Source organism: Nerophis ophidion, linkage group LG02, assembly GCF_033978795.1.
Source record: "Nerophis ophidion isolate RoL-2023_Sa linkage group LG02, RoL_Noph_v1.0, whole genome shotgun sequence".
NCBI lineage: Eukaryota > Metazoa > Chordata > Actinopteri > Syngnathiformes > Syngnathidae > Nerophis > Nerophis ophidion.
The window spans coordinates 5969082-5982628 of record NC_084612.1 but is presented as its reverse complement, the minus strand read 5'-3'; the positions used below and the strand labels follow the sequence as shown (position 1 = coordinate 5982628).

Genomic DNA, 13547 nt, shown 5'->3' with positions numbered 1-13547 from the left:
ATGGGGGAAAAAACAACTACTTTATTCTCATAGGTTACAACTTTTTACCAAAAATCAAATCTACGATCTTCTTTCTTCTGAAAAAATTATTCTGTTTTTCTTTTTACAAAATGTGCCTTTTTTTTGGAAATTCACAATTTTTGCGGCCAAAAAATAACTGCATTTTCCCCCCTAAAAAATGCCCCTGATTTTTGAGAAATAATTTCTTTTCAGTGTTGTCCTAATCGGGTACGCTTTGGTCGTGTTCACATTTTCCAGTATTTGTTAGGAATCATTTTTCTTGATTGTTTTCAAGCCTGCTTTGTTTTGAGGATGCAGCTGATGATGTTTCTAGAAAGAAAACGCAAAGGAGGTGAAAAAAGTCATTTTTAGCGACACATTGTTCCCTCTCTGAAGAACTCTAAATAATTCTGTGTGATGTAAAAATGTGCTTTTATTGATTCACGTCAGATTTGGGTCTATGCAGCTTTTATTGTCGTCACATTTCCACAAATTTGAAACATTTCAAACTTCTGTTGTGCTTTGTGAATTTTAACAGCACTTTTGTTTGACTTTTGATTTATTTTTTTTATTCAACCCTTTTCTTTGAATATTTGTAGAAAAAAGGAACCAGTATTGACATTGAAAGTCTCACCTTGTAATATATTTGCATTTTTATTTCTTGTGTTTTTTTATTTTTTATTTTTTAGAAAAAAAAACAAAAAGAAAAAATGGCTTTTATGCACATTTTTCCTGAAATAACTTTGGTGTTTTTGGACAAGCACAAACGACGGCATCGACTTCACTGATTTTGGATCAGCTCACTTTGTACCGCTGCAGCTTTTTAGCCAAAAGGTTGGTTGAGAAAGTTGAAGAAGAAATTGACTGTAAGGATATTTTGTAAATATTGTTTACAGACGGACTATGTGTTTATTAGAACCACCTTATTTTTGGTATAAAAACAACTCTTGTACATATCTTGGAAGTTTCCTGTTTGTGTCAGACAAAAAACAAACAATACTGATGTATTTGTACCTATTTTGTAAAGGAATAAATAAGCTGTTTACTAAACTCAACACTTGCTGACTTTTGTCCCTTTTTTTTTGGCAAATTGTTGAGCTGGGCCACATTTCCAGGGAGCGCAGGACCAGGGGACCCAACTTCTCTCATCAATACTATTCTTATTTTTTATATTCTTAGGAATTTGCTGTTTTTGTAGACATACTGCAAAAAAAGCGATTAAAGATTATATTGCTTATATATGTTTTTAACTGAATTCGCGGGCTCTGATACACAGTGCGTGGCTGTGTGTATATATATATATATATATATATATATATATATATATATATATATATGTAATATGTATGTATATATATGTAATATGTATGTATATATATGTGTATGTATGTGTATATGTGAATATGTTTGTATGTATATATATGTATGTATATATATATATATGTACGTATATAAACATATATATGTATGTATATAATAATGTACATACATATCTCATTCTCACACTTTGCATATATACATACATATATATGTATGTATATATAGACATCATGTTATTTATATACTATTGTATATAAGTGTATGTGTGCATACATATATATATATATATATATATATATGAGTATATAATAATGTATGTATGTATAAGTGTATAATAATGTATATATACATACATATGTATATATATATATACAAATATAAATATATATATGTGTGTATGTATATATGTACATATATATATATATATATGGTAAGATGTTTTGATCTTTCACAGCAAAAAACATTATTTCCGGCTGAAGAAGAAAAAAGACAAAAAGTCCCTCCAGCTTTCCGACGATAATGAAGTGGGTTGTTTTTGCAAAGACCAAACCATTTAACTCAGTGGAAAATATAGGATTTTTAAATATTTTTTTCAAGATTTCGGCCTAGTATTGTCTCGGTCTCACTAGCTGTGATACACCACCACCAACATAACCTTGACGGGTCAAGCTGTTGTTTTGTTTGTGCGTGTGCTAAAGATGTTTTGGTTTTTTTTTTATAGGTGCAGTCACAACGTTGCCAACTAGTGGCCTGGCATGAACATTGAACATTACACCTTTTATCACTCTTTTTTTTTTTTTTTTTTTTGCTTCGGCAACTTTTACCAACTGAAGAGTAAACATTTTTACACATGCTACAAATCCTAAAAAAAAAAAAGGATTTTAGTACAATATTTTTTGGGAAAAAACATCATTTTTTAAAATAAAAAATAAATAGATTTTTAAATAGAAAAACACGTACCACCTCAATTAGGCATAATTACAAATTATTTAGTATATAGAAAAGTAAAACTTAAAAAATATGAACAATATACTTAGTTTTTATAGTATATTCAATACATTTAATTATTAAATAAACCCTTTTTTTTAATACTTTATTACTCCGTTTTATTATCACCAAAATGTAATTTCAGCTAGTATAACATTTTGAATATATTAATCTATTTCTTTATATGTATATATATATATAAATGTTTAAATTGTATGACAATCATCTTAATGTACATATATCAGTTTTTCTACTTGAATGGGATGAATAAAGGAGGCAAAAAAGAGACAAAGACAAATGAGGTCCAGTACATCCTTTTATTATCGCAAATATGCAAGAAAAGTCACTGCAAATAAACACATGCCCTTTATCATACCACAGTCTAATTGTTCTTAAACATTTTAAATAATATACATATTAATAATATTATTATTATACCCTTTAAAACGCTTAAATCCGTATGTACAACGTCTTTTTTTTGAGTGGGGGGGGTGCTTTAAAAAAAAACAAAAAAACAACTCTGCTGTACAAGTGAGTTTCCACTAGGGGGCAGCGTCTGAGAAAAGTGGTCAGGACTTCATCGCGTTATTGTCGGCTAAGAAATAAATAAAACTTGGCCAACTTCTGAAAATCCGGGAGAAAAAGTCAGGTTCGAAGTTTTTTTTTTGTTTTGGACGCGACTCCTGGGAAAAGTCACTCCGGCACAGAAAAGTTGTTGCGGTGCGATTTTTCATTCCAGAAGGCACCAGTAGGGGGCGCTGGCTCCGGTTCTCCACTGGCCTGCTTTGCGTATTCCCTTTGAGTGCGCCCCCCTTTGGAGGCTCTGCTTCGATCCTTTTTTTTTATAGATTCATTTTCTAAATTAAAAAAAAAAATATGTTTGTTTTGTCAACAAACAGCGAATAAGCCACACACACACAAATCTCCATGTTTGATGCAAAAAATACAAAATGTCTTACATCATAAATTGTTGTCCCCCCACCCTCCCCCACTTCACTTTTCATCCCGTTTGTGGCTGTAGTCGACTCACACAAGGAACAAAGCGGTTTGTAGTCGGCACACATTTTTATGACGCACTTCTTCTTAGAAATAAAAGTGACAAATAAAACATTTTTGTACAATCACAAACATGTGCGCCGTCTCAGCTGCGCTCTTTTTGTAAACAAGCCTCGTCCACGCCCACTAAGGTATTTTCAAATGTTATCTTCTTTTAAAAAAAAAAGTACTGTAAATGAATCTGTTTTTAATTCACAAATACACTCTAGCATTTGACAAAAGAATAGGAAAAATTGTATTTACTGAATATTCAATTTTCATTGAAAATATATATTTTTTTAATTAAAAAAAAGGGGGTGATTAAATTAGTTCTTTCTTTATTCAGATGTTTTCTAATTTGATCAACATTAGACAAATTATTTCAGTGTAAATAATTGAGAAGTATTTTTTGTGTCATTTTTCAACATTTAAATGAATTTACTGCTTTATTTTCATGATCCGTTTCAAATAATACTCTGGTTTTCTTTCATTCATTTGAAGTATTTAGTTTGATTGGCTAAACAGCATTTAAAAAAAAAAGTTTGGTTTGTTGTTGAAACAATGTAAAATTAAAAAAATATTTTTATTCAAAAATCACATTGTGATTTTATTTTATTTACCATTTTATTTTCTGCTGGCACATTGAATTTGAATAAGAAAATTACATATATTTTTCTAAATATTTTTTTAAATTTAAGAGTTTAATTTTGTGACCACATATTTTTATTTTTATTAAAAGAAGGCAAAAAAAAATTTGGACCGTTACCTTTTTTGTAATAGAATAATTAAAAAGAAAAAAGTTGTAGTCATGAAAAAACAAAAATTAAAAAAACAAAAACAAAAAATAAAAAATATATTTGTGGTCACCAAAGGTTTTTATCTTAATCACAGTGGTAATATTTTTTTTTAAGGAGATTAAGAAAACAGAAAAGAAGTGTTACATTTTTTGTGGTGGAAAAATCTTTTTAACTTTTTAAAATAAAAAATACCAGCAAATTTTTTCAAAATTTGAATCAACATGTAAATAAAAAATGGGGGCGTGGCCGTTTTTGTGATGGAATGAAATGAAACAAAATATATAACTTTTGTTTAAAATTACTCGCATATTTGTCGTCACCAAATGTGTTTTTTTTTTATATTTTATACCGTGACATTTGTTGTGGCTAAAAAAAACATTTCATGTCCTTTTTAAACCATTTTCATGATTAAAAAAACGAATAATCATCATTCTCCCGGGGGTGAAAGAGACAAAATCAATATTTCAAAACACCAGAGTGTTTGTGGACTTAGTTTGTTGTCACGGTGGAAACCTTTAAGTGCAAAAAATAAAAAAGCCAAAGAAAAAGATCAGGTCACTCTTTTTGCTGGAGTACTTTTTCACCCTGGGACAAAAGGTGGAAAGATATGTTGAGAGACGTGAAAAGAAGAATCAAAAATATCTTCTTGGCTCCTTGTCCAGAAGACAAGAAAAGGTCAGAAAGAGCAAAGCGGGTGAAAATAATTCCAAGAATGCTCTTTTTTTTTAACAGCGAGGCGTGATTGGAAGGAAGAAGAGAAGAAGAGCGATGACATCATGGAGGAGTGGGCATGTCCTCGTCTTTCCTCGCGTCCCAGAAGTAATCCTCCAAGGGATCTACTGGATCCTAGTGGGGATCCCGGATGTTGTCTACATTCTCCTCAGAGGCGAGCGAGCCCCTGCCGGAACTTACTGGAAGTCTCCCGAGTCCAGGTCCGGTCCACTCAGGACAGGAAGTGGACATCAGGATGGCGGCGGGCGGGCGGGGGGGGAAGGGGTCTAGTCTAAGGGTTCTTGTTTTATCCTGATGGGCGTGTTGATGGACAGACTCCGCCGGTCCTCGCGACACAGCACGTACTCGCTGAACTGGGACGAGTCCACGCCGCCGCCGCACGACGCCGCCACGCTGAAGCCTTTCTGGAAGAGACGCTCCAGGACCTGCGAAGACCAGAAGACGACACGTTTAAAGACTCGTCAAAACCTGCCAGGACTTATGTCAGGACTTGGACTTGGGCGTGGATTGTTTCTCCGACGCAAAGGGAAATTGGCACGAGCGAGACGTGAATGTGAGTACATATTTATTTAAACTAACAAATTACAAACAAAGGAAGCAAACAAAAGGCGCGCACGAGGGCGGAGAACAAACTGGACACTTGACTAGAAAACAAAAGACTAGCACAAAGGCTATAAACTATAATCATGAAACAAAACAGTTGCACTGTGACATGAATAACAAAAACTTACTGTGACTGAGACAAGGGAATGAGAAAACAGCATGGCTTGGCATGAAGACAGTTGAGGGATATGAAAAGTCGCCAGGCTGAACACTTGGCAACTACAGGTTTAAATAATACCAGTGATTGAAAAGGTGCGTGACATGACAGGTGAAACTAATAAGTTGCTATGGTAACAAAACAAACAAGGAAGTGCAGGAACAGGAACTGATTGTCCAAAAAAACAACCAAACATGATAAAAACCAAACATGATCCCATGGGCGTGACAACTTGTATCAACTGACCACCCAAACCCTGAGGAGGAAGCCAAAAAATCCAGACACTAAACCAAATCAAAACCTTGACCAAAACTTTCCCTTGAACACAAACCCTAACCAAAAGACTAAACCCGACCTTGGCTTTTAATGTGTTTTACCAAGATGGAATACCTTAAAAGAAAACTGTCACTTTGAACCCCAAACTGTAGAGTGAAACCTTAACTTGGATCCCTTACTGTGATTCCAAAAGTGAACCCTAATTTAGGACAAAACTGGTTTTCGTTCTGGAAGCCCAAACCTAACCCTAACTCAAATTCGTCACAAGAACTTCTCATTTCAAACCCAAACTGGAAACCCTGGCATTAACTTGGAACCATGAGACAGACCACACCCTTCTCAAACCCTAACCCTAGAACTACCCTAACCCATATCCAAATATAAACACTTATCAACGGTCCAACTAAAACCCTGACCCTAATTTAACTCATCCAAAGCCTAACCTAAACCCGACCTTGGCTTTTAATGTGTATTACCCAGATGGAATGCCTGAAAAGAAAACCCTAATTTTGAACCCCAAACTGTAGAGTGAAACCTTGACTTTGGTCCCATACCCTTTCCAAAAGTGAACCCTAATTTAGAACGAAACCGGTTTTCGTTCTGGAAGCCCAACCCTGACCCTAACTCTAATTTGTGACAAGTATGTCTCATTTCAAACCCGAACTGGAAACCCTGGCACTAACTTGGAACCATGAGACAGACCATACCCTTCTCAAACCTTAACCCTAAAACAACCCTAACCCATATCCAAATATAAACACTTATCAACGGTCCAACTAAAACCCTGACCCCAACCCAACTCATCCAAAGCCTAACCTAAACCGGACCTTGGCTTTTAAGGTGTATTACCCAGATGGAATGCCTGAAAAGAAAACCATAACTTTGAACCCCAAACTGTAGAGTGAAACCTTAAATTTGGTCGCTTACCCTGATTCCAAAACTGAACCCTAATTTAGAACGAAACTAGTTTTCGTTCTTGAAGCCCAACCCTAACCCTAACTCAAATTCGTGACAAGAACTTCTCATTTCAAACCGGAACTGGAAACCCCGGCACTAACATGGAACCATGAGACAGACCATACCCTTCTCAAACCCTAACCCTAGAACTACCCTAACCCATATCCAAATATAAACATCAACGGTCTAACTAAAACCCTGACCCTAATTTAACTCATCCAAAGCCTAACCTAAACCCGACATTGGCTTTTAATGTGTTTTACCCAGATGGAATGCCTGAAAAGAAAACCCTAATTTTGAACCCCAAACTGTAGAGTGAAACCTTGACTTTGGTCCCATACCCTTTCCAAAAGTGAACCCTAATTTAGAACGAAACCGGTTTTCGTTCTGGAAGCCCAACCCTGACCCTAACTCTAATTTGTGACAAGTATGTCTCATTTCAAACCCGAACTGGAAACCCTGGCACTAACTTGGAACCATGAGACAGACCATACCCTCCTCAAACCTTAACCCTAAAACAACCCTAACCCATATCCAAATATGAACACTTATCAAAGGTCCAACTAAAACCCTGATCCCAACCCAACTCATCCAAAGCCTAACCTAAACCCGACCTTGGCTTTTAAGGTGTATTACCCAGATGGAATGCCTGAAAAGAAAACCATAACTTTGAACCCCAAACTGTAGAGTGAAACCTTGACTTTGGTCCCATACCCTTTCCAAAAGTGAACCTTAATTTAGAACGAAACCGGTTTTCGTTCTGGAAGCCCAACCCTGACGCTAACTCTAATTTGTGACAAGTATGTCTCATTTCAAACCCGAACTGGAAACCCTGGCACTAACTTGGAACCATGAGACAGACCATACCCTCCTCAAACCTTAACCCTAAAACAACCCTAACCCATATCCAAATATAAACACTTATCAACGGTCCAACTAAAACCCTGACCCCAACCTAACTCATCCAAAGCCTAACCTAAACCCGACCTTGGCTTTTAAGGTGTATTACCCAGATGGAATGCCTGAAAAGAAAACCATAACTTTGAACCCCAAACTGTAGAGTGAAACCTTAACTTGGATCCCTTACCTTGATTCCAAAAGTGAACCCTAATTTAGACCGAAACTGGTTTTCATTCTGGAAGCCCAACCCAAACCCTAACTCAAATTCGTGACAAGAACGTTTCATTTCAAACCCGAACTGGAAACCCTGGCACTAACTTGGAACCATGAGACCATACCCTTCTCAAACCCTAACCCTAGAACTACCCTAACCCATATCCAAATATAAACACTTATCAACGGTCTAACTAAAACCCTGACCCTAATTTAACTCATCCAAAGCCTAACCTAAACCCGACCTTGGCTTTTAATGTGTTTTACCCAGATGGAATGCCTGAAAAGAAAACCCTAATTTTGAACCCCAAACTGTAGAGTGAAACCTTGACTTTGGTCCCATACCCTTTCCAAAAGTGAACCCTAATTTAGAACGAAACCGGTTTTCGTTCTGGAAGCCCAACCCTAACCCTAACTCAAATTTGTGACAAGTATGTCTCATTTCAAACCCGAACTGGAAACCCCGGCACTAACTTGGAACCATGAGACAGACCATACCCTCCTCAAACCTTAACCCTAAAACAACCCTAACCCATATCCAAATATAAACACTTATTAACGGTCCAACTAAAACCCTGACCCCAACCTAACTCATCCAAAGCCTAACCTAAACCCGACCTTGGCTTTTAAGGTGTATTACCCAGATGGAATGCCTGAAAAGAAAACCATAACTTTGAACCCCAAACTGTAGAGTGAAACCTTAAATTTGGTCCCTTACCCTGATTCCACATTAAACCCTAATTTAGAACGAAACTAGTTTTCCTTCTGGAAGATCAACCCTAACCCTAACTCAAATCCGTGGCAAGAACTTCACATTTCAAACCCGAACTGGAAACCCCAGCACTAACTTGGAACCACGAGACAGACCATACCCTTCTCAAACCCTAATCCTAAAACTACCCTAACCCATATCCAAATATAAACCCTGTAACCAACACTTAACGGTCCAACTAAAACCCCGACCCTAACCTAACTCATCCAAAGCTTTACCAAAACCCTGACTAAGACCCTAACTCAAACGCCAACTAACCCCCGCCATACACTAGGCCCAAGGCAAACCCTTACTTTAATCCTTCTCAAATAAAGGGGGCGGGGCCTCCTTTGGGGGTACTAGAATATGAGGAAGTGTATGGGAGACAAGGAAAGACTGCTGTTGTTTTCTGTAATGTTATACAGAGGTGTACTTATAACAGTTTATATACTATTTATAGTCGCGGTGGAGAGCAATATATTTTCTTCTTCCTGGGGGGGCGTACCAGAAAATACTTGAGAAGGGTTGGTTGCCTAAGCCTCAATCCTAACACTTACTCAATTTAACTAAGACTTAACCCTTACCTTAACTAAGACTTAACCCTTACCTTAACTAAGACTTAACCCCTACCTTAACTAAGACCGTAATAATAACAATAATAATAAACATCTTACATAACTACGTAACGCAGTATAATAATAATAATAATGTTACATAACTACACAACGCAGTATAATAATAATAATAATAATAATCATGTTACATGACTACATAACACGGTATAATAATAATAATGAACACGTTGCATAACTACATAACGCGGTATAATAATAATAATAAAAATAATAATACATTACGCGCTATAATAATAATATTACACATGTTATATAACTACATAACGCAGTATAATAATAATAATAATAATAATAATAATAATAATACACGTTACAAAACTACATAACACGGTATAAAAATAACAATACACATGTTACATAACTACATAACACGGTATACTAATAATACACATGTTGTAATAATGATAATAATAATAATAATAATACACGTTACATAACTACATAACACAGTATAATAAAAATTATAATAATACACGTTACATAAATAAATAAGTAAATAAATGGGTTGTACTTGTATAGCGCTTTTTTACCTTCAAGGTACTCAAAGCGCTTTGACACTACTTCCACATTTACCCATTCACACACACATTCACACACTGATGGAGGGAGCTGCCATGCAAGGCACCAACCAGCACCCATCAGGAGCAAGGGTGAAGTGTCTTGCTCAGGACACAACGGACGTGACGAGGTTGGTACTAGGTGGGATTTGAACCAGGGACCCTCGGGTTGCGCACGGCCACTCTCCCACTGCGCCACGCCGTCCCTAACTATATAACGCGGTATAATAATAATAATACAAATGTTAAATAACTACATAACATGGTATAATAATAATAATACACATGTTATAATAATAATAATAATAATAATAATGCACATGTTACATAACTACACAACACGGTATAATAATAATAATACACGTTATAATAATAATAATACACATGTTACATAACTACATAACGCGGTATAATAAAAAAAATTATAATAATAATACACATGTTACATAACTATATAACACGGTATAATAATAATAATACACATGTTACATAACTACATAACGCGGTATAATAAAAAAAATTATAATAATAATACACATGTTACATAACTATATAACACGGTATAATAATAACAATACACATGTTACATAACTACATAACGCGGTACAATAATAATAATAATACACATGTTACATAACTACATAACGCGGTATAATAATAATAATACACGTGTTACATAACTACATAACAAAGTTTAATAATAATAATACACGTGTTACATAACTACATAACACGGTATAATAATGATAATACACATGTTACATAAAACAGTATAATAATAATAATACACATAACTACATAAAGTATAATAATAATAATAACCTACTCAGTGGCCTAGTGGTTAGAGTGTCGGCCCTGAGATCGGTAGGTTGTGAGTTCAAACCCCGGCCGAGTCATACCAAAGACTATAAAAATGGGATCCATTATCTCCCTGCTTGAGTCCCGGGCGCAGCCACTGCTGCTGCTCACTGCTGCTGCTCACTGCTCCCCTCACCTCCCAGGGGGTGATCAAGGTGATGGGACAAATTTCACCACACCTAGTGTGTGTGTGTGTGTGACAATCATTGGGACTTTGACTTAATAGTAATATTAATAATACACACGTTACATAACGAGTTGAAATCGGCCATCATTAGCAGCACACTGGCCTCCTGAGTCAGGTAGAAGTTATATTTTCAAAGATGGCCGTCTATATTCCAACCTTCCATTAGTTTCATACAAAAACATGAACCCGGTGTCATCACCTCACCCCCCCCCCCTCCCCCCACGCCGCGATGGAATGAGACCGGGGGGCTCGCCGACATCACACCACCTCTCTCATATTCATGACGCTCGCACCCCATTGGCTGGCGAAGCGAGGCCACGAGCTCAAAGGGTTGCGGCGAGTGCGAGCGAGGTGATTACTGGAGCTCCTAATTTGAGTAATGAGGCCGAGGTGAGAGGAGAGATGGAGGAGAGGGGGAGAGGGAGGGTGGACGTGCGGGGAATAAGGATGGACCTCAAGGAGTGAGGAGACAACAACCTCCGTGACTTGTTTGATCCAACGTTAAAACTCAAATTCTCTGCTGCCATCCTGCTGGGAGATTGTTCTTCCTCTCCTAAATCCCTGATTGCCGACTATTTACTCTTCTAGCGCCACATGGAAATATGGAGATGAAGACCCTCGCTAAGGGACGACTTCCAGCTTTCAAATCTATTTCCACACACGACCTCTCTAATTACAGCCTTGCATTGAACACCCAGTAGTGTGTGTCTGTAGCTTTAATGCTCATGAGCATGAGAGTGTGTCTGTAGCAGAGGCGGGACCAAGTCATTGTTCTGCAAGTCACAAGTAAGTCTCAAGTCTTTACCCTCGAGTCTCGAGTCCTGTTCCAAGTCAAGACAGGCAAGTCCCGAGTCAAGTCCAAAGTCAAGACTGGAAAGTCTCAAGTCAAGTCCCAAGTCCTGCATTTTGAGTTTCGAGTCATTTCAAGTCCTTTTACCACAGACTAATATATTTACACGGATTGTGTATGCTTTTAAAACGCTGTATGTATTTCCATCCATCCATCCATTTTCTACCGCTTATTCCCTTTCGGGGTCGCGGGGGGCGCTGGCGCCTATCTCAGCTACAATCGGGCGGAAGGCAGGGTACACCCTGGACAAGTCGCCACCTCATCACAGGGCCAACACAGATAGACAGACAACATTCACACTCACATTCACACACTAGGGCCAATTTAGTGTTGCCAATCAACCTATCCCCAGGTGCATGTCTTTGGAAGTGGGAGGAAGCCGGAGGACCCGGAGGGAACCCACGCATTCACGGGGAGAACATGCAAACTCCACACAGAAAGATCCCGAGCCTGGATTTGAACCCAGGACTGAAATAACTAAGTATTGTAAGGCAGACGCATTAACCCCTCTGCCACCGTGAAGCCCCTGTATGTATTTATTATACAAAAAAATTGTGCTGACATTGTCCGCTAACTTTTTGCAACTTAATGCCAAAAAAACGGAAATGCTGATTATCGGTCCTGCTAGACACCGACCTCTATTTAATAATACAACTTTAACATTTGACAACCAAATAATAAAACAAGGTGACTCTGTAAAAAATCTGGGTATTATCTTCGACCCAACTCTCTCCTTTGAGGCACACATTAAAAGCGTTACTAAAACGGCCTTCTTTCATCTCCGTAATATCGCTAAAATTCGCTCCATTTTGTCCACTAAAGACGCCGAGATCATTATCCATGCGTTTGTTACGTCTCGTCTCGATTACTGTAACGTATTATTTTCGGGTCTCCCAATGTCTAGCATTAAAAGATTACAGTTGGTACAAAATGCGGCTGCTAGACTTTTGACAAGAACAAGAAAGTTTGATCATATTACGCCTGTACTGGCTCACCTGCACTGGCTTCCTGTGCACTTAAGATGTGACTTTAAGGTTTTACTACTTACGTATAAAATACTACACGGTCTAGCTCCAGCCTATCTTGCCGATTGTATTGTACCGTATGTCCCGGCAAGAAATCTGCGTTCAAAAGACTCCGGCTTATTAGTGATTCCTAGAGCTCAAAAAAAGTCTGCGGGCTATAGAGCGTTTTCCGTTCGGGCTCCAGTACTCTGGAATGCCCTCCCGGTAACAGTTCGAGATGCTACCTCAGTAGAAGCATTTAAGTCTCATCTTAAAACTCATCTGTATACTCTAGCCTTTAAATAGACCTCCTTTTTAGACCAGTTGATCTGCCGCTTCTTTTCTTTCTCCTATGTCCCCCCCTCCCTTGTGGAGGGGGTCCGGTCCGATGACCATGGATGAAGTACTGGCTGTCCAGAGTCGAGACCCAGGATGGACCGCTCGTCGGGACCCAGGATGGACCGCTCGCCTGTATCGGTTGGGGACATCTCTACGCTGCTGATCCGCTCGAGATGGTTTCCTGTGGACGGGACTCTCGCTGCTGTCTTGGAGCCACTGTGGATTGAACTTTCGCAGTATCATGTTGGACCCGCTCGACATCCATTGCTTTCGGTCCCCTAGAGGGGGGGGGTTGCCCACATCTGAGGTCCTCTCCAAGGTTTCTCATAGTCAGCATTGTCGCTGGCGTCCCACTGAATGTGAATTCTCCCTGCCCACTGGGTGTGAGT

General features: G+C 37.9%; 1 protein-coding gene across 7 annotated transcripts in view; it reads right to left on the bottom strand.

The window, feature by feature from the left end:
• Positions 1–2610: 2610 nt before the first annotated feature.
• The window catches only part of LOC133536274 (BTB/POZ domain-containing protein kctd15), a 108381-nt gene continuing 97444 nt past the window's right edge, over positions 2611–13547 (bottom strand). For all 7 annotated transcript variants that reach the window (XM_061876694.1, XM_061876717.1, XM_061876698.1 and 4 more), the window contains one exon: positions 2611–5296. In XM_061876694.1, the coding sequence (XP_061732678.1) occupies positions 5138–5296 (159 nt within the window). In that variant the 3' untranslated portion in view covers positions 2611–5137. The remainder of the gene's footprint in view (positions 5297–13547) is intronic.